Genomic DNA, 22,433 nt, shown 5'->3' on the forward strand with positions numbered 1-22,433 from the left:
ACGGTAACAGCCCTTCACACGTTGACACAAAAAATAGAAAAAAGCATCAAATACAAGGAAGTAGCGTACTGTGCATTTCTTGATATTGAAGGTGCGTTTGATAACGCTTCACATGCTTCAATCAGATCAGCTATGTATAAACGGGGCTTTCATGGCTCAATCGTTGACTGGATCACTGCAGCGCTAAGAAATCGATGTATTGTCTCCAGACTGGGCGAATCAACCATTAAAATAAGTACGTCTAAGGGCTGTCCCCAAGGAGGTGTACTTTCACCATTGCTGTGGTCTTTAGTGGTTGATGACTTGCTTAATAGTTTAGTGGCAATGGGATTCGAAGTCATTGGTTATGCAGATGATATCGTGATAGTGGTAAGAGGGAAGCATGATGAAACGCTATCAAACAGAATGCAAATAGCGTTAAACTGCACTCTTGCCTGGTGTAAAGGAGAGGGACTAAACGTAAATCCCTCAAAAACTACTCTTGTAATTTTTACAAGAAAAAGAAATGTCAATATAAAGGCACCGTCCTTGGATGGGGTACAGTTGACATTCTCCTCCAGGGTGAAATATTTAGGAGTCATACTAGATAAAAAACTGAACTGGAGTGAACATCTAGAGCATGTAGTAAATAAGGCAACAACTGCTCTTTGGGCCTGTCGGAGAGTGATCGGGGGAAAGTGGGGGCTAAAACCCAGGATAGTTCATTGGATCTACCTGGCAGTTGTTAGACCCAAAGTATCTTATGCCTCTCTAGTCTGGTGGCCTAAAACCAAAACCAAAACAGCCCAACGAGTGCTGGCTAAACTTCAACGTTTAGCAACAGTGTCAATAACAGGAGCTATTCGAAGTACTCCTGGTTCAACACTAGATGCCTTAATGCATCTGCTACCCTTGCACCAATTTGTGCAACTAGAGGCGAAGAAAAGTGCCTTGAAGTTAAAAAGATATAAGAACATCTTAGAAGGCGATCTAACAGGACATTTGGAAATCTTAACCAATGTTACTGTAAATCCACTAGTAATACAAAATGAAGACTGGATGGAACCTAAATTCATCTTAGATATACCATACAAAGTTTCGATTGATGATCGGAGCGTATGGGAATCAGGAGGACCAACGGTTCGACCAGGATCTATTGTATTCTATACGGATGGATCGAAAATGAGTGATAGAACTGGGGCTGGAGTATATGGACCCAGGACTAAACTCGCCATACCAATGGGTAAATGGCCAACGGTGTTCCAAGCTGAAATTCAAGCTATTTTGGAATGCGCTGCCATCTGTCTTAAAAGAAAATATAGACATGCGAATATCTATATCTTTACAGACAGTCAGGCAGCTTTAAAGGCAGTCTGCACATTTGAATGTTATTCTAAGCTAGTATGGGAGTGCATTACACTACTGAAGGAACTGGCTGGAAGGAATACTGTAAAATTATTCTGGGTACCAGGTCATTGTGGAATTGCAGGCAACGAAATTGCGGACCAGCTAGGTAGGGAGGGATCTCTGGGTGCCTTGTATGGACCGGAACCCTTCTGTGGAGTATCATCAAGTGCTCTATCGATGGAGCTAAAAAAAATGGGAGAAACAGAGCGTAGGAGCAAACTGGCATACTGCACCTGGAATATCCCAGTCAAAGAGATTCATCGTGCCAAGCGTGAAAAACACGAACACACTACTGAAACTTAGTAAACGCGAATTAAGTGTGTACACAGGATTGTTAACTGGGCACTGCCCATCTCGACACTTTCTATTGAAGCTCAAGAAGATTGAATCAGAAGAATGTCGGTTCTGTGGTTTCAACTCTGAAACCTCGGAACATCTACTTTGTGAGTGTAGTTTTCTCTTTAAGAAGAGAGAACGTTATTTCGGTGGATGCATCATGCATCCCCGAGATATCTGGTGGAATATAAATCCCAAGAAGGTAGTGGCTTTCATTTTGGAAGCTATTCCAGACTGGGGTATAATGCAGGCCTAAAAAAAAACAATCGCTAGTTCTTAATACTAGTGAGTGTACTAATGTACTGCATAAAGCAACTGGGTCTTACCACAATAGATCAATTAATGGTCGCAGTGGTTGTGTACCCCTACAGGAAAAAAAAAAAAGCTGCTCCTGCTGCACTGGGATCGACGATACGATGACGACAACAACGCGGCGAATCGAAAAAAAAGCAGTTTTCTGCCAATGCCTGGCATCGCCATCACGAACCACACCGAACTCTAAAATTCATCAAAGCAAAAATGTCCTGAAACTAGCTTTTTGGAGGCAATGATTTCAGCTAAGCAAGAAACCATTATCTCGAAAAGCACGTCTAGTATTTTTCTTCTTCTTCTTCTTCTTCTTCTGCGGGGCAAAAGTTCGCACGGGGCAAAAGTTCGCAGTGGGTCTTTTTCTGAGCACGAGTTAAGAACCCAAACAAATCTGTATGGGTTCGACACATAATCAGGTCAGCTACTCGTCAATAAAATTTGGAATGATTTCGTTATGGTTTGGCAGAGTTATGCGAAAAAATGTGTTTCTAGGGGTTTTGATAGAATTTTTGGACCTTTTGGAATAAGAAATTGTAGTAACATGAAGAAGAAGAATCTCATAACCTCTTTATGTCGGAGAATCGTTATTCCATAGTAGTTCGCGAGGTGCACTCGAATAGACAATAAACTACTAGTGCTTCTTGCAGAAAGGGATATTGTTAAAACCTCGACAGTGGGGCAAAAGTTCGCACTAGATTTGTGAGTCTAGTACATCAATATAATTACAGAATCTTTGAAGCAATGATAATTTCGTATAGTATATATGCATAATATGAGTAGTATGAACCCTGAAATCGTTACGACAGAGGATCTGAACTTAGTTTTATGAGAAAATTGATTGTAGAGCAAACATTATGTTCACGCATTTAAATCAATGAATGAAAAATGGCCAAAAAAACATTTTAAAACATTTTCTTCGTCATCCTCGTCGTGTCTTTTCGTATGTTTCTGAAGGTCTTATGTTCATCCAATTTAACCGAGTCTTTCATAGCTTAGTGAGTAAATTCACAGTTATAATCCATCACCATTACTGACAGGGATAAGATTCGATAACAGTCGTGTTCAACAGTTTTGCTGCATATTTGATTTTTTTCATGCATTTTGTGCAACACGTATCTCTATGATTACCCCACAATATATTTTGACAACTTCAGTAACGCTGTAAAGGACAGCTCTTAGTTAATAGTTGTGGAAGTCTTCATAAAACACACTCTTTACAACAGCTGAACACCAGGTTGTATTCCAGTTGGGTCGTAATTCTAAGAACAGAAAGAAACAGATTTCATGGCTAGAGTGAAAAGATGAACATGAATTACCATGAAATAAATGAACATCGCACCAATAAACTACCCTGTACAAGGTGCGAACTTTTGCCCCGCATAATGCGAACTTTTGCTCCCACTATGGGGCAAAAGTTCGCATTGGAGTACTTGTTTTAAAAATGGTGTTACTAAAACTACACTAAAAAATCTAGTACTACGTTTTGAAGGCAACATGTTAGGGACCCATTTAACGAAGAAAAACGATATTATTTTCTTTTCGTTCAATAGTTATTTTGTGAAGTCTGTTAGGTGCGAACTTTTGCCCCGCATTACTCTATGGCTATTCTTCTTCTTCTTCTTCTTCTTCTTCTTTATGGCTCTACATCCCCACTAGGACTTGGCCTGCCTGGTTTCAACTTAGTGTTCTTTGAGCATTTACACAGTTATTAATTGAAGGGCCTTCTTTGCTTGCCATTGCATGAACTTGTATATTGTGAGGCAAGTACAATAATACACTATGCCCAGGGAGTCGAGAAAATTTTCTCAACGCTATTCTCTAAACATCTATAAACTAGAAGAGGTAAGAAGTTTTTGGTCATAATAACATATAGAAGTTCCTAGTATGGGATAATAATATAATGCTCGGGTGAAAAATTTCACCCCGCTGATCAATTCGACCCCGGTTTACGGTACTTCCGATGAGTTTTGATGCAAATGAAAAAAAAAAAACAGCAAAAAATGGCACCGGCATTTATTTTTAAACAATAGTGCATCCCAAAGTGTTTTATTGATCCCCACAAAGCAATACTTCATCCATTTTCAAAAAATAATAGGCTTTGGAAAATCCCAGCATTTTTTTTTCAACATGTGGTTAGGAAATTTGGTTCATTTACACCTACATATGTGTGGGGGTTTGACATTATAGAGATGTATTGGACTGGATCAATGGTGCGAACGTTTAGATGGTATCATACCATTTACCAGAGCTAAGGCAACACACGCGAACTGAGAATAGATTTTATGGTGTTAAGCGATATTCAGGATTGTAATCATAATCGGTTAGTACCCGATCGATGAAAGAACCGGCAATGAACTTCTTCCGAGAACTGCTGGAGTACAATAAAAACAAACATCAACATCGCAGCTAAGAGCAACGTTGGGTTTGTGCAACGGAGCCTAAGGAACTATTGGTTCGACGATGAGCGTAGAGAAATTTTGGAGGAAAAAAGCAACGAGCACGATCATGCTGCAGCATGGAACTCGGCAGAACATGAAGCGAAAAAAAAATGCAGAACCAGCAGACCTGCCTCTTTTGGGAAAAAGGGCCACCTGCAAGAAGTAAAGTGCCAACAAAAGAAACGTTCACAAAAAACACGGAGTTCTACCAGAAGCTCAACGCATCCTACAAAAGCTTCGTGTTGCAATTCGAAATATACAAGGGCAATTATAGGAGCATCTGGACGGATGGGTTTCAGGTGATGAATGATGATCACGTAGAAGCAGAACTATGACGAACAACTGAATACACAAATAAAAATATACATACCTACATGTAAAATTCAGCAAGAAGGCGGCGTTGGAAAGTATCGACTGCTAAGAGCTGAACATTCATCGAAAATTCCCTGAAGAATGGCTTATCCGGGAAGCTCGCTAGACTGATCAAAGCTGCGATGGACGGTGTCAAAAAAATTGTAAGGGTTACGGGCGATCTACCTAGTTCGTTCGAATCTCGTCGGGGACTATGGAGTTTCATGCATGTTGTTCAACATCGCATTGGAGGGTGCTATGCAACGAGCCGGGCTCTACAGCCGGGGGAGATTTTCACGCAATCCGGCCAATTTCTCTGTATCGCGAATAACATGGCTATTATTGCTATGTAAAACATTTGGAACTGTACATCTACCTGAAACGTGAAGAAACATTAAAGGTTAGACTGATGTTGAAAGATCAACGAAGTTCTGGCGAGGAATTGTTGATTCAGTTTTTTTTTTCATAATAATGATCTAATAATACTAAATAAATGAAATACAAAACGTGACTTAGCATTAAATTCCACCATGATGAAGTATATAATTGCAGCTGTGTTTGAAGTTGTAGAAGAATTTATGCATGAATTTAATAGTGTAACCATGCGGGGAAGACATATAAGATACTAAGATTGGTTGAAAAAAAAATCAAAAGCTCAAACACACAATTAATCAGTTACATACACATATGCATTCTTTTGATATTCGCGCCTCAATAGCCGTATCACCACAAAATCCATAAACAAACAAAACAGTCTACAGGGATATGTAGATACCTTTTAATTTTTCATCGAAGCTAACGCATCCTTCGGTTTTTAACGGCCCCATAGGGTTTTCAACAGTCAAGTTCATTACCCGTGCTATGATGATAACATCGCGAATAGCCGTGGCGGCGCTGCTGTTGTTTGCAAACATCCACAGTACATACATATAGCGGCTTATTGTTGCAACTAGAAAGGATTCCACACTTCCCATGCAAATAAGGAAGCCGACGCGCTCTGTCAGCCAACAACGTGTGCTCACGGTTCACCTTTCTGCCCATCATGTGGTTACTATCAACGAAACTGGTTGGTTCCAGTATTTTGTATCATTTGGTAGTGATAGTGGCGGCTTTGTGGAATCACAAACAACTCCATGTGGTCGGCTTAATTTATGCGCAAACGGTCGCTCTACCACAATACCGGTGTGAATCGTACGTTCGTGGAATTTATAGATGACTGTTGTGATTGAATGTTTGGGATATTTTTAGACACATAATGATATGATTACAGAGTTTTGATTGGGCTGATTTTACAACACAAAACAATAAATTTAGGTGCCCCTTAGAAGATAATGGAAAGAGGGTACCCTTGTTTGTCTCTGAGCTGTCTCGAAGCGATGCTAAAGGGTTAGGCCCTTGTGTTGCGATGTACTTAATCAGCGATAACGTTTATCACATTATCCATGCGCACCTTCAGACTGCTATGTATGCCAGTAGTGGAGTGAAAACAACAAACACACAAAATCATTACTGCTCATGTAACAAACTATGGCATGATGTAAGCAAATATTAATATCAAAACGTTATGCTTTTGTTTTTAGCTTGTATATCATATTTACCACATTTTTGGCCCTTTATCAGCAAACTTATTAGCACTTGTTTTGATATCAACCACAAGAACGGAACTCATTTCGTTCTAAAATGTTGCTAATCGTAACCCTTCCAATGTCTCCCCGTACCTATCTCGTAATTGCGATACGGAAGAAACCTTACCGAGAAGGTCAAACCTTTCGCTTCTTCGGCTTATCTTGCCCTGTCATCTTGTTTTCCCTTTCCAGAATAAGCGATCCAGCCACGCGGTGTGGTGGTTTGCCAACCTTACATTCCCTCTCGTTTACGATTTAATGAAACGCCTGCTCTAGCTGAGACGGTGCGTGGTCAGAAAAATAAAGGAACAAGGATAGGAAAGCTGCCCTTAAGGCTGATGTCCGAGCTGCAGTTTTCTGGAGTGGAAATTGTTCAATTTTGTTCTACTCTTCGTAAACAGCATTAACCCTTTGAGGAGGATTGAACTTTCCAAGGTATTCAACAATGAATCAACATTCATCGATGACCCTGATCGAGACGGTGCTGCGGTTCAAAACTAAAATCGACGGGATGAGGACGGTGTCATGTGACATAGCATGTAAAGAGATCTTTTAATATGGAAGGTTACCTTAATTTTGTATATGGTGTGGGGCCATTAGGGCAGTGCGCTTTATTTTGGGCGGTTTAGGAACAAAAGGCCAAAAAAAACAAACCGTTGAAAGGGCAAAAGATCGAAAATAAATTTCTTCGTAGAAATTCACCTCTTCGCCCATCCTTCACCCATCAGTTTCTCGACACCCTGTGCAAATGTCCCATCACCAATCTTCTACTTACTCTTCTTCTTTCTATCTCTACGTACCCTTTGGCACTTCAACCTAGCGCATTTCCACAGTTATTTATTGAAGGACTTTCCTAGCGTGGCTTTGCTTTAAAGTTTGTGTCCTCGATATTCGCGGGTATGGACTGTATCTAGGACTGTATCGAACGAGTTTCGGTTTTTCGGAGGAGCGAAATTAACGCGCGTCTGTTTGGTACAACAGTCAACTTTACTCTGAACAAATGTGTGGATAAATATGTGTTTGTGTGATGGGTGTTTAACAAATTCCGTAATGAAATTTTTGTTTTATTTCTAGTTGGTGGCGTGTTGCCAGAATCAACATCTTCCGGGGCGTTGAAATTGGAAATTTCAAGATTCCAACTTCTGGTCGTCCTTCTCGTCGTCTAGTGGTAGCAAGCAGATCTTCTTCACGGCTCGCTTGGTAGTGCCGTTCTTGGTTTGCAAGCTCACCACGCGTGTGTTCCCGTCCTTGCCCGGATGCAGCTCAATGATGCGGGCCAGAGCCCACTTCAACGGTGGTGCGTTCTCGTCGATGATGACTACCATGGCTCCAACCTTGAATTCGGTGACCTTCAAATCTCGTTGGCGTTTCTGAAGTTCGTGCAGATATTCGTTCATCCACACTCTCCAAAACTTCTGCTTCAAATCCTGGATGAATTGCAAACGCGACAACCAGCCTTGCGGAATACTGGCGTATGAAGGTTCCGGTATGGCTTGGAATTCTCTCCCAATTATGAAATGTGCTGGCGTAATGGCGTTCAAATCATTGGGGTCGTCGGAAGCCGGTGTGAGAGGACGGGAGTTCAAAATTGCTTCCACCTGTGCGAGGACGGTTGACAGAGCCTCAAACGTCAGACGATGTTCAGCGAAAACTAGCTTCAGATGCGATTTCACTGATTTAACTCCCGCCTCCCAGATTCCTCCGAAATGCGGGCTCCGAGGAGGAATAAATGACCATTCAATTCCTCTTGGTGCGCAGTATTCGTTAACAGCACGAATGTGCTGCTCGTCGTGAAACAGTTCAGCTAAGCGACACATGTGGTTGTTGGCGCCTTCGAAATTAGTTGCGTTGTCTGAATACAGCTTCTGCACCAGGCCTCGGCGACTGACAAATCGCTGAAGTGCGGCCATGAAAGAGTCCGAACTCAAATCCGACACAGCTTCAAGGTGCAGAGCACGCGTGGCCATGCAAACGAATACGCATACGTATCCCTTCGTGGTTGTCGGATGTCTAGAGATTGTGCTTGATCGAAGGTTGAATGGTCCCGCAAAGTCCAACCCGGTATGCGAGAATAAGGGAGACGGCTTGACACGGTAATCCGGAAGATCTCCCATCAGTTGCGTGGATTTCTTGGGTCTCATCCGGAAACACGGTATGCAGTGATGTACTATGCTTCGGATGATGTTCTTTGCCTTCAGTGGCCAGTATTGTTGCCGGACGACTCCAAGCAGGCTTCGTTGACCAAGATGGAAGTTAGTACGATGCAAGTGCCGGATCAAGTTGATTGTTAGCGGATGTTTATCTGGAAGGACTGCTTGATGACGATGCTCGTACGGTATGGCCGCGTTCCTCAATCGTCCGCCAACACGTAGAACTCCGTCGCTTGGGTCGATAAACGGATTCATGTTCTGAAACGGCAGCTTGTAGTCATTTCCGGACCGTATTGCGTGTAGCTCCTGGAAGAATACTTCAGCTTGCACTAAGCGCGTAATCAAGGTTGATGCTCGCTTCATTTCGGATGCTGTCGGTAGCCCCTTGGTCAACTGCTGTCGACCGCTTCTGATGTAATCGCAGAATCGAATCACATATGCCATTGCTCGCTGTATGATCATATACCGACTGACCCGATCAAATAACGGTAATCTCGAGTGTTCGGTAGCAGAAACGAGAACGGTCTTTCTCATTTCCGGAACCTCTTCTTCCGAAAGCGGTGGTGGCTGGTCGATAAGCGGCTGCGCGTTCTGGAAGCTTGGAGGCCCATTCCACCAGAGCCTTCGTCCTTTCAATTCCGATGGTGCTACGCCGCGGGAAATCAGATCCGCAGGGTTTTCCCTCGAAGGAATGTACTGCCAAGTATAACCAGCGGTCAAGAGCTGGATCTGCCTAACTCGGTTTCCGACGAAGACCGTCAGTACATCCGGAGCCTGCTGCAGCCAACAGAGAACTATCTGCGAATCTGACCACAATCTAACAGAACTGAAATCGATGTCGATGGCTGCCAGTACCTTTGCTGTAAGCTGCGAGAGCAACAACGCTGCTAGTAATTCGGCCTTCGGAGTTGTAATTTCCTTCTGCTTGTTCTTCTTTCGTGGTAGAATTCGTGACTTGCTGCACACCAGAATCATCTTCGCTGTTCCATCGTTGCATTGCGTCCGAGCATACAGACAGACGCCATATGCCATGTCTGACGCATCAGCGAATCCGCAGAGCTCGCGTGCGCAAGCTCCATCACTAAGGATCCACCGTTCGATCTTCACATTGTTCAAGCTGTGTAGTTGATCACGATAGTCCATCCACAGCTTCGCCAATTCACAAGGAACCGGTTGGTCCCAGTCCAAATTCAAACTCCAGAGTTCCCGCAAGATGAGTTTTGCTGCAGTGATTGCGGGTCCTACGAATCCTAACGGATCGAAAATTCGAGCAATCTGACTCAGAATCAATCGTTTCGTCAATTGAGCCTCGCGATTCGGATTTCCTGGCACGACGAACGTGAATCTGTCTTCCTTGGGATTCCACGAGACGCCCAACGTTTTCATTATCGCATTTACGGTGGGATCGGTTATGTCTACGCAGCTCTCTCGTTGATCTTCAGGAACAGTAGCCAGCAATTCTTCCAAATTTGAACAGAATTTGTGCGCCTTGAAGCCTCCCTGTTCCAGTAGTCCTATGATTTGATCCTTGAGTGCAATCGCTTCGTCCAGAGAGCTTGCTCCTGTAAGTGCATCGTCAATGTAGAATGATTTTATGACCGCCTCGGCAGCAAGCGGGTATTGTTCCTTCTCGTCCTCGGCTAGTTGCCGAAGTGCCATTGTCGCCAAGAACGGGGATGATGCAAGGCCGTAAGTTACGGTTCGTAGATCGTAGATTCGGATTGGTTGATCCTGACTTTCCCGCCAGAGTATCCTTTGGTAACGGACATCGTCTTTGTGGACCTCGACCTGCCGATACATTTTTGGGATGTCGGCAGCGAATGCGAATTTATGCGATCGGAAGTTCAACAGTATCGATATGAGGTCGTTCTGCACCGATGGACCGACCATTTGGGTTTGGTTAATGCTGACTCCAGTGTCGCTCTGCGCCGAGCCATCGAACACAACACGAAGCCGAGTTGTTGTGCTGCTGGGTTTCAAAACGTAATGATGTGGTAGGTAGTAGAGATGGTCGGGTTTCGGGTTTTCAAACCCGAAACCCGACCCGAATCCGAACCCGACGGGTACGGGTCGGGTTCGGGCTTGGAAATTTTCTAAAACTCGGGTTCAGGTCGGGTTCGGGTTTAAACAAATTCAAAATTTTCGGGGTACGGGTCGGGTCGGGTTTGAATAACGTCGGGTTTAAGTCGGGTTTGGTACCAGTGTAGATGAATCAGTATTTGGAAATATGTTATATTTGTTATAACCGATTCATTTAACAATTTTTTGGGAACTCGGTTTTTGCTCGGGTTTATTGACAAATATTTTTTCGGGTTTGGGTCGGGTTCGGGTTTGATCATCGAAAATTTTTCGGGTTCGGGTCGGGTCCGGGTTTGACGGAACAAAAAATTCTCGGGTTCGGGTCGGGTCCGGGTTTTAAAATTGAAAATTGTTCGGGTACGGGTCGGGTTCGGGTCTGCAAAATCCGAAACCCGACCATCTCTAGTAGGTAGTACGCCGAATTAAGCTCGTCGATTTCTGTCTCCTCGTTCAGCGTCATGTGACCAAGCATCTCATATTCTCTCAAAAAGGAAATATACTGCGTTTTAACTTCTGGAGTCTTATCCAGTCGCTTCTCTAGGGCAAGAAAACGTTTCTCTGCCATAGCCTTCGAATCACCTAGTTGGTCCTTCACATCGTTGAATGGCAGGCGAACCACGTACCTGCCCTCAGCGGTACGGCTGTGTGTTTCACGGAAATGGTCGATGCAAACCGCATCCGACGCTACGAGTTTCTCTCCGGGTTCGCAACACGATTCGATTTGCCAGAAAATCCGTACAATTTCGTTGAGGGTACCTTCAGCGGTGATGAAAAACGATTGTTGCTTCTCCGACACCTTGCTTGGAATCGGTCCGCTTAACACCCAACCGAACTGGGTATCCTGTAGAACGGCATTGGTGTTCGGGATCCACATACGACCTGACTTCAACATCTCGAAAAATACCTCAGCACCAAGGAGCATGTCCACCCTGTCAGGAATGTTGAAGTTCGGATCTGCGAGCTGGATGTCGTTCGGGATCGTAAAGCTGGTGCAGCTCACTTTCGACAGGGGCAAATTTCCTGTTATTCTGGGTACTATGAAGAATTCAAGGCACGCCGTGAAATCGCTTATACGAGATTTGATCTTCGTATGAATCTTCAATCGAACAGTTGTATTGATGTCGTTCAGTCCAGAGATCATAACGTTGGCCGGTTCCTTTTTCAACGAAAGCAGAGTTGCGAAGTGTTCCGAGACAAAATTGGAATGGGAACCCGAATCCAATAAGACTCTGCAAGGGTAGACATCAGCTCTTCCGTAAACAAGAACTACAGCTGTTGAAAGTAGAACTTGCTTTCCTGTTCCCTTTGGATGAGTACAGAGCGCAGCTTGCACCTCTGTACCGACGGATTCTGCAGCTGCTTGTGCTGGTGGTGGTGGTGTCGTTTTTTTCTCGGGCTTTGGCTGCGGACCGTGCTGCGAACCTTCGGACGTACAATCTTCTGGCTTCCTTTGCTGGCTGTCAGCTGGATGCAACGTAGTATGGTGACGTTTGTTGCATTTTTTACACGAACGCTTGGACGAACAGTCAGTCGTGCGATGCCCCTTCTGCAAACAATTGAAGCAGGCGCCGACCCGGCGGAGTGTGTCATACCGATCAGCGATGCCAGCCTTTTTGAAGGTGTCACATTTCCACAACTCATGACTTTCGGAACATTGTGGGCAAGTATCCGTCGTGGTGACCAAAGAACTCGTCCGGACCTGGGACGCTGCGGAGCTACGAAGCTGGAGTTTCGATGGAGGTTTCACTGGTGGCTTGGTGAGGGGACGAATCTTTTCAAGAACGCGACACCTTTCGCGTAGGAAATCCAAAGTTTCATCGTAGCTGGGTAGAGTCGTTGAAACTTGATCCAGTTCCCATGCCTTGCGGGTCTCGCTGTCGAGCTTCAAAGCGATGCGGTTGACCAGCATTGTTTCCCCCAGTCCATCAACAGGCAGACCTAGATTTTTCAAAGCGTCGACGTTTCTCGTGCACGTATCCAGAAGTTTCCTCATCCCAATCGCGTCTTCGTTGGTGAGCTTCGGCAAATCGAATAGGGCATCGATGTGCTTATCAATTATTAGCCGGCGATCTTCAAAGCGTTCTGTCAGTGTGGCCTAAGCTGCGTCGTAGTCGTTGTTATTTATCATTTCCTGGTCAATGATTCCCGCAGCCTTGCCCACTAACGAATTTCGGAGGTGGTAGAGTTTTATTGCAGGGGACTCCGAACTGTAGCGGGACATGATGGTCTCAAACATCGACTTGAATGCGTACCAGTTCTCGTACGATCCATCAAACGTTGGCAACGGCACCTTTAACGGAGGCAGCTGCGACACGTTCACGGGGGACGAAACGGGTAGCTGAACCAACTGCGCGTCCTTTTGCGAGGGCGATTACAACAATTTAGTTAGGACAATATACAACTCACCGTAAAGCTGCTCGAACTCGATGCAAAGCGTTTCCAGCTCGTCACGATCCTCATCGCTGATGTCGAGGCCGTGAGCTCGTTGTTGGTGTGTGTTGTAGTTATCGTTCACGCTCTCCACAATCTTTAGCTGAAGCTGCAAAAACTGTTTGCAGTCCAGGCTTTGATTGGGGTCGTCGGTGTCAGCTTCCATCGCCGTTTTCACTCGTACTAATTTTCTTTTTAATGCACTCATTTGATTTTTCAGCACTTTGTATTCAGCGGCCATCTTCTTTTTTGCTTCTTTATTTTTCTTGTTTTTCTTTTGTTCACTGATCGACACTAGTTCACTGTTCTGGCTGTTTCCCTTCACCGGCGTAACGTTTCCATCGACGGGATCTTCGCCGCCAGTGGTCTTCTCCGTACCGACGGGTTCTTTGCCGTCGCCTTTATTTTTCCACTTCGCGTCACGATTGGTGTACGTGTCATGCTCATCGTGCTTATTCATTCTCTCACCGACAATGCGGTTCTTTCACACTTCACTGAATATCGCCCTCAAACTCCCAGCACTTGCGTTCCACTCAAGGGAAGCAGATCGCGATTGCGAAAAACACTATAGCATGTTCAATTTGCACTGGTAGTGGCCATTTTCTTTTGCTTTCACACAAAGCCCAAGAGCATGCGCGTACACGTTGTGATCGTTTCACTACACGGATCAAATCGTACGGAATTCTCGAAAAAGCACTTAATCCATGGGAAATCGACCTTCCCAGAGGCACTTTTCAACGAAAACGCTGCTAGCATCAGCGCTAGCACGTTTAAAAACGAAAAACACTTGACCCGAGGCAGCCGTTTGCTCGCCACCAGCAATGCCCTAGTAGCACACATGTCATACATGAGTCGGTATGACTCTAATATGACCAAATTTGGTCATATAGGAGTCATATAGACTCATCTACAACATATGTGTTATTCGGGTGGCGTCACTTTTCTCCGGGCTACTTGTGAGCCCTCACTGCGCGACGGGTGCGTGTTTCAATTCACTTTTTCGCGAATTCAACTGCTATCGGAGCAATTGATCAGAAACCGAAACAATCCGGATCGGCGGACCACAAAATGTCCTCGATATTCGCGGGTATGGAGTGTATCGAACGAGTTTCGGCTTTTCGGAGGAGCGAAATTAACGCGCGTCTGTTTGGTACAACAGTCAACTTTACTCTGAACAAATGTGTGGATACATATGTGTTTGTGTGATGGGTGTTTAACAAATTACGTAATGAAATTTTTGTTTTATTTCTAGTTGGTGGCGTGTTGCCAGAATCAACAGTTTGTATATTGCGTTTCCTCGTATATATAAAACGCAGTATATATGATATACTCAAGAGGCGGTACCTCGGGTTATGTGGGTTTCGACCCACTAAAAACTTATTCTCGCTCTTCCTTATCTTCGCGTTACGGGGACCGTACATGAGTACTCTCTATTGGCTCGCGTTCCACCAACTACCGCCTTAAGTTTTCCTCTCTCCCCTGGAAGTTTGGGTCCTGCAGGGCGGGCGGTAATGCTGCAGCATGGAACCCGACAGAATGTGGAGCGATACAGACAGAAGGGAAAGCAGCAGACCCGTCTCTTCCGGGAAAAAAGCGCCGCTTGGAAGAAGCAGAGTGCGAGGAAATGGAACTGCTGTGCCGTTCACAAGAAACACGTAAGTTCTACCAGAAGCTCAACGCATCCCGCAAAGGCTATACGTACCGCAAGCCGAAATCTGCAGGGATAAGGACGGGTACCTCCTGACGGACAAACGTGAGGTGATCGAAAGGTTGAAGCAGCACTTCGACGAGCGCCTGAATGGCGAAAAGAATGTAGGCACGGGGAATCAAGGCAGCGGAGGAAATGACTATGTTGGTGCAGCAGAGGACGAGATCGAACCAACTGCCACGCTGAAGGAAGTTAAGGATGCCATCCTCCAGCTCAAAAACAACAAAGCGGCTGGTAAGGACGGTATCGCAGCAGAACTCATCACGATGGGCCCGGAAAAGTTAGCCACTTGTCTGCACCAGTTAATAGTCAAGATCTGGGAAACCAAACAGCTACCGGAGGAGTGGATAATCTGTCCCATCCACAAGAAAGGCGACAAGTTAATGTGTGAGAACTTTCGAGCGATCACCATTTTGAATGCCGCCTACAAAGTGCTATCCCAGATCATCTTCCGTCGTCTTTCACCTAAAGTAAATGAGTTCGTGGGAAGTTATCAAGCCGGTTTCATCGCCGGTCGACAACGGACCAGATCTTCACCGTACGGCAAATCCTCCAGAAATGTCGTGAATACCTGGTCCCAACGCACCACCTGTTCATCGACTTCAAGGCGGCCTACGACAGAGCTATGGAAAATCATGGACGAGGACAGCTTTCCCGGGAAGCTTACCAGTCTGATAAGAGAAACGATGGACGGTGTGCAGAACAGCGTAAGGATTTCGGGTGAACTATGCAGTTCATTCGAATCTCGACGGGGACTACGGCAAGGTGATGGACTTTCCTGCCTACTCTTCAACATCGTCCTGGAGTGTGTTATGCGACGAGCCGGGCTCAACAGCCGGGATACGATCTTCACGAAATCCGGCCAATTTGTCTGGTTTGCGGATGACCAGTGTTGGTAAAATCTCAAATTCTCAAATCTCATGGTTGAGTTGATTCACGCGCGATTTTTGACTCGCCAAACTCACCGCCGAAAAAATCATGCATGAGTTGACTCGTGATTTTACTCATTCCTTAATTTCTTGGTAATCTTATTATTTACAACGAAGTTTTTAGGATTGTATAACAGGACAAGATCAAACCTTGCATACAACAACAAAGATTGTCGTTTAAATTGATTTGGATTCGTTTTACAGGCAAATGAGATTTCGGCGCTTGACTCGTGAGAGCGAGATTTTGCATGAAAATCTCGCGCGTGAGAAAATGATTTAGAATCGTGCGCGAGTTTGCTCACGCAGGAGCGGTTCATGAGTGAGCTTTGAGTGTGAGTTTACCAACACTGCGGATGACATGAATATTATTGCTAGAACATTTGGAACGGTGGTAGAACTGTACACCCGCCTGAAACGTGATGCAGCAAAGGTCGGACTGGTGGTGAATGCGGCTAAGACAAAGTACATGCTGGTAGGTGGGACTGAGCGAGAGAGGACAAACCTTGGCAGCGGTGTAATACGATGGACGGAGATATTTTCGAAGTGTATACTCTCACAGAAATCTTGACGTCTTAACGATGCCGGCACCGTTCAAACGTCAAATTTTCAGTGGAAGCAGGCTAGCATAAATTTGTCCGGAAGTCCTTAGCCTCAATACACTATGAATTAGGGGTCACCTATTTGGGGCTGTTCATAATCCATGTATGACTTATTGGTGGCAGGGGGAGGGGGGTCTGGCCAAAGGTCTACGCTCCATACAAATTTTAAAATTGTTTTATGGACAAAAGTCTGAGGGGGATCCACCTCCCCTGAGATGACCATAATTTGGTCTGTGTGGTTTGTGAACATCCCCTTTAGTGAACTCATACCACTCAGTGGAACAGACGGTTCTAAGTGTTATTCATAGACAATGATTACTACCGCTTCTGATAAAAAAAGATGTTAACATTATTGGGTAACGTCATACTGACTCGGCCAGCCACGTTTCGTATTGAAGATCTTGTTCTACTCGGCTCAACAGAACCAGCCATTTTGTTTGCTTTGCAAATGAAAACATCATATCACGTTGAGCCTTTGGAAGTGTGGCTGCACTGTTCACAGTACAAATTTCCCAAATGGACCTGATGCCTCTGGAGCCGGACTACTGATATCTGATACTGTTTACTGCAGAACTGATAATGAATACATCTTAATCAAGTAGATACATGCCAGATTGTCAGGAATTTCAATATCTAACAAGTATCAGATCGTGAACGTGAAATCACCGCAATGAAAGGGATACCCCCGAAAAACAACGATAATTTTGGGAATTCCAATCGTCATACTAAATAAGTATCACCAACGAAGCACGATCTTCCATTCCACCAAACTTTCCGCGACACAAACTTTTTCGGCAGTGCCAAAAAAAAACCGCACACATCGCATCGGATGGTTTATTGACCATGAGGATCAATGACATCGAACTACCTATTAGTGTGTGCAACGGTTTATATTCTGTCGTGCTGAGATTTTTTTTTGTTGCTGTCTTGAATATTTAAATCTCGTTTCCGATGGTGTCGATAAGAGGAAATAGAGGAAGTATTTTTTCGGCTCGCCTCCTAATTCAGTTTGCTTCCACATGGCGCCCATTATGGCGAGAGCACCACCAGTCAGTCAGTGGTTGAAAGATCGGCTGGGGGGATTTCGAAGATTTATTCAGCTTGAATTCGGCATGATCGTCGTAAAGATTTGTTTCCATCTATGGATGATGACCCGACTATATTCCGGGTGAGGATTATTAGGTCACGCTGCGATCAGTCATATCCATATTGGGCCAACACAATTTGCCCCAACTTAGAGGGATGACGCTACAACAGTTTTCGAACATCCTAATGAACTGGCCTTTAATTCGAGTGATTCTACCTTCCGACCCGGGATGGTGATGGTGATGGTGACTTTATTGCATTTGTGCCTTATAGAGCCGAATGGGTATCCATAAAAATGTCGATGCGGAACTTAATCTGAACAGGTGTGATCTGCTTCTAGTTTAGAAGGTTGACCTTTATATTTATGTATTCGTCATTTCAGTTTATGTCTTATTTATACACCGATTGGGAATATCGGAAGGATGTAATTTCCATTGAATCCCCATTCAATTACAAGGTGTTATATGATTTGATTGAGTTCAGTGTAAAAAAAAGATCAATGTACCCCCGTTCTCCACTAAATCCATACTGCAAAAACCTAAACTCGCGATTATACAGCTTAAATAAACCGAACTAGCGGTGTCTCGATCTTATCCAACATCGCACTACGCCGGCTGTCTGGCCTGCGCAAAAAGAAAGTTATGTAAAACCATCTCTTCATTCGTGGAGCCAAAGAGTGAACAAAATCAGCTGGTCGACGGTAATGCCTACCAAAAAGACGAAGAGTAATCAGCTGTTTCGTTACAAGGTCAATGGCACATTACTCATCCTTCCCCGTGATTTTTCTCTCTCCCTCTTTCTGATTGTGGATGGTGGCCAGGCCACCCATACAACTGCACACACCTTCAAGCCACCAACAGAGTAACTGTGAAGCGAAATGGTACCAAATTGGTGCCCCTTTCCCGAGCTGTGGAAGTTGGAGATGGTTCCACTTGGTACCCCTGCTTTTATTTTCCACGTGCACCTATCTCTTTCTCCGGGTACGCAAGGTAGAGGTATTTCACGCCATCGGTTTTGGAGAAAACCCTAATTAATTTTACACATTACGATGCTCTGGCTAGCACCATTTCTTCGGGTTTGGTGGCCATCACAGGGCGATGGCGATGATAGTATCTTTTTAGGAACATCTGCCACATGAAGATGCGATTTTTTAGGAGCATGACCCGTTTCCGACTCGATATTCTTATGATCGAAAGGATAAAGACACAGCACAGAGTAGTCAACACTTTTAAGTTAATAGTGTTCACGACTGATCTACTCGGAATAACTACGTTTCGTTAAAATGAACAATAATTGATAAAAATTAGAACGTGTGAGCTATTTCATCATTCTTATTTGAGCAAGCTGTTCTTTTGAAATCATGTTTAGAATCCAGAAGTTGTAAAAACGTAAAACGTCAAGGTTCCTCATAACAGAATAACTTAAAAGAACAGCCCATGATTGCAAGAAGAGTAAATTTCTGGTAACAAATGACATAAATTTGTATTTAATGTCCTTGAAGGTGAAACTAGAAAGAAAAGCCTATTAACAAAAGAAGGGACAATTCCTATCAATGTTTCCACAGCTATATTGCCGAAAATGTTTGTAACAGTATAAGTCTTAAATCAGACTGTGTTCAAAGAAAGCAAAAACCTCTGATGAAAATGGTTGCAGTAACTTTTAGTTGATAATGGCGTTCAGGCATACGCGTGGACGACGCCTAAACTGATTGCAGAAAGTGTTCTAGATTATTATGGTTTTCGGGCGAATGGTCTTTTCGGGCGAATGACTTTCGGGCGTTTGTTACATTCGGGTGTTTGTCATTCGGGCATTTGGAATTCGGGCGAGTGGTTTTCGGGCGAATGTGACAGAACCACACTAACAATATACAAATGCTTCACAAACTATTAAAACATAGATACTTTTTGAACGTTGAAAAAAGTTATCATGGATTGACACTTTTTGGATTTTTCTCGAAAAAAAACTAAAAGAAACTAAATTATCAATGACACATTCTACCGTGACGTTACAACGTTTTGACGCATTCGTAGTCAGATTTTCCACTATAACTCATGAAAACGAGCGTAAACCTTAAAATGTTTTTTCATATTCGGATTCCTTGTAAAATTTCTGATATATTTGAACTATTGAACATTTAGTTTTCATTAGAAAAACGTGTTCAAAATGCGTATTTGCAGCGTGACGTTACAACGCGCTAGAATCCGACCCTCTCTAACGCACTACCAACATCTTAAAAAATCTGCTCGGATTTTTATGATATTCTGATTTTTTTTTCCACCATTGAAATTTATTGGTTTGTTCTTCAATTCAATGGAATAAAACATTTAAATTTCGGATTTATTTTCGGATAATCGACTTTTACATTTCGTGACGTTACAACGCCCGTTCAGTTTCAAACAGGGTTCTGCTCGCGTTGTAACGTAACGAAAATGCACATCATGTTAGAATCAGAATAATCAGCCAAATTTACCCGAATTTGTGAATACATCATTGCATTATCTTCACTGCTTCAAGGGGGACTTTATCCCATTGAAAATCCGTTTTGTGATAAATGGCTCGGAGCGCCAAGTTATAGCTATCAGCAGTATGAAAACTCCTTCATGAAGGTTAATGGTACCCATCTTCGGCTTAATACGACCCATATTCGTCTAATTTTGTCCCAAAGACTAAACCGTTGATATTCATTACTTCGCACCGCCAGATATTTAGATTATGCAGCATAAAACTAATCATGCCGTCGAATTAAACATTTTTTCAATAATTTATGCAATGTCATTGATTCAATTAAAAACGTTTTAAGATGTGCGAGCAGTTATTGAACCAATGACATACCTGAGGATCTGCATACCACTTAGGGGCATCAATTTCTGTGATTCCAGAGACAAATAGACCTAATTCTGGTAAAAAAAAAAAAACAACCTATATATGTCAAAGTCAAAATTACTTAAAGAGTTAGTGGCTTTGGAAAAGTTGTTTGATAAGTCAAAAACTTACAAATGATTTACTATTGGATGTGGGATTCTGGCACACTGGGCGACGCTTATTAAAAGTTTACAATAGTTTACAAATGATTAGAATTTCTCAAAAAGTTTTTAACAAATTTTGATTAATTGAGAAACTATTTTTTGGCAAAATTTTTGGGCACTTTATAAAAAGTTACAACATGTTGAATATTTTTTGAATAGGCTGAGTGTACCAGTTATCGCCAGTTAGTGGTTCCCTATTTGGCCATAGTGGTTATTTGAGATAATTCAAAATTGTGCATCATTTCAAGAGTTTTAATGACAAGATGCTTTTAAATTCTTGCTACTAAAACATTCATAATAGGTCAAAGCTTGAAAACTTTTCAAATTAACACTATGACCAAATAGGGAACCACTATGACGATAACTGGTACACTTACCCCAAATATAAAGTGCATGATTTTTCAAAATTTCAACTATCGTAAACCGGGGTCAAATTGATCTCCGGGTCGAAATTGATCAGACGATTTTCCGTTAGATAAAAAAAAACTTCAAATAATTTACATTATCGTTTAGTATCGCTTCCAAACTGCACGATAGTTGAAAGGAAATTATTTAAACCATGCCAAACCCAACCGAAAAACGTGTGATCAATTTCGACCCGAAGATCAATTTGACCCCGGTTTACGGTACCACTAGTAAGTTAGAAACTTGAACCAAACAGCTTTTGAACTGAAAATTCTTGACAAGATAAACAACTTTTCCAAAGACATCCACATTCTAAAAGTCTAAAATCTAAGTAATTAGAGTCCTGAGATATATGAGTTTCAATTTCGTAGGTGTTACGTCTGTTTGTCAGTGATTCTTGTTATATCAAAAATAGATGTAACACTGACGTAATATCGATCCCATATATTTCAAGATCCTAACTATTTAGACAGTTGGTGTCCTTGACAAAATTGTTTGGCTGGTCAAGAACTTTCAATTGATGGGCCGTATGATTTCAAATCCTTCCACTAGGAGGCGCTAGAGGGCATACACATTTTTAGTTTTATTTATCTCAGGATCGTGATTAATTGGAAAGATTGTTGCTTTATTAAAGTTGATTGGTAGATCAAGGATTTTCAGTTTAATAGCCGTATGGTATTAATTTCTGACACACTATGATGGTAGTTGCAAATTTTTAAAAGCATGCCAATTTTATTAATTATCCAAAACACATTCAACAAGCCGTAACTTTACATAAACTATATCAAAAATTCTCAAATTTGGACTGATAGTTCCTCATCTTGTTATCTGTAATTTCTACAAATTCGGACTTGATTGGTTAGCTCTACACAAATATGGAGCGCTTTAAGCAGAATCATACTTTTGACTGGTGTTCTATTAACTCTTATATCTTAGGAATAAGTAAATCAAATCAAATTAAATTTTGAAGTTAAGAATTATATATTGATCTTTGATTACTATTTGATTTGAATACAATATGTCCAAATTGAAAAAAGTTGTAGAATGTAGAATACTTTTCAAGAAATTCTAATCCCTTTACTGCTTTTGCAAAATGGAAACTAACGTCTTCTAGTGGCAATATCTCGCATCTATTGGTAAATCAACTGCAATTCCTTTACTTACCAAACAACTTTGCCGAAGAAATCGTTTTTCTATGTAATAGGGATCCTGAGATGTATGAATTTAAAATTTGTAAGTTCTCTAGCGCCGCCTGTTGGTGGAACTTTAAATCCAACTATCTATCAACTGTTAGTCTTTGACCAACTTAATAACTTTGTAATTTCGTCAGTGTTTCATCTGTTGGCTACTGATATCACAGAAATTTTTGGTTTGAGTGGTATTTGATTACGATTTAAAAAAATACAATATCACAGTACAATTACATCGTAGATTTTGGCCAAACACCATCTCCCCCGTCCTTCAAAAATCTACGTAGTTTATGAACGGGCAATGGTACGCAATTTATAAACGATATCTTGAAAAAGAGCTCATACACAACGAGAACGAAACTGTTTTGAATATAGAACTACGTTTG

The 22,433-nt window shown here is 42.7% G+C and overlaps 1 protein-coding gene across 1 annotated transcript; it reads right to left on the reverse strand.

The window, feature by feature from the left end:
• Positions 1-7,572: 7,572 nt before the first annotated feature.
• LOC134286702 (uncharacterized) lies at positions 7,573-12,583 on the reverse strand. Its single transcript, XM_062848358.1, has 2 exons — positions 11,067-12,583; positions 7,573-10,564 (listed from the first exon to the last, which is right to left on the reverse strand). Exons 1-2 carry the CDS (start codon positions 12,581-12,583, stop codon positions 7,573-7,575), a joined length of 4,509 nt encoding a protein of 1,502 aa, XP_062704342.1.
• Positions 12,584-22,433: the final 9,850 nt, after the last annotated feature.

The sequence above is a fragment of the Aedes albopictus genome, chromosome 2 (assembly GCF_035046485.1).
Source record: "Aedes albopictus strain Foshan chromosome 2, AalbF5, whole genome shotgun sequence".
Classification (NCBI taxonomy): domain Eukaryota; kingdom Metazoa; phylum Arthropoda; class Insecta; order Diptera; family Culicidae; genus Aedes; species Aedes albopictus.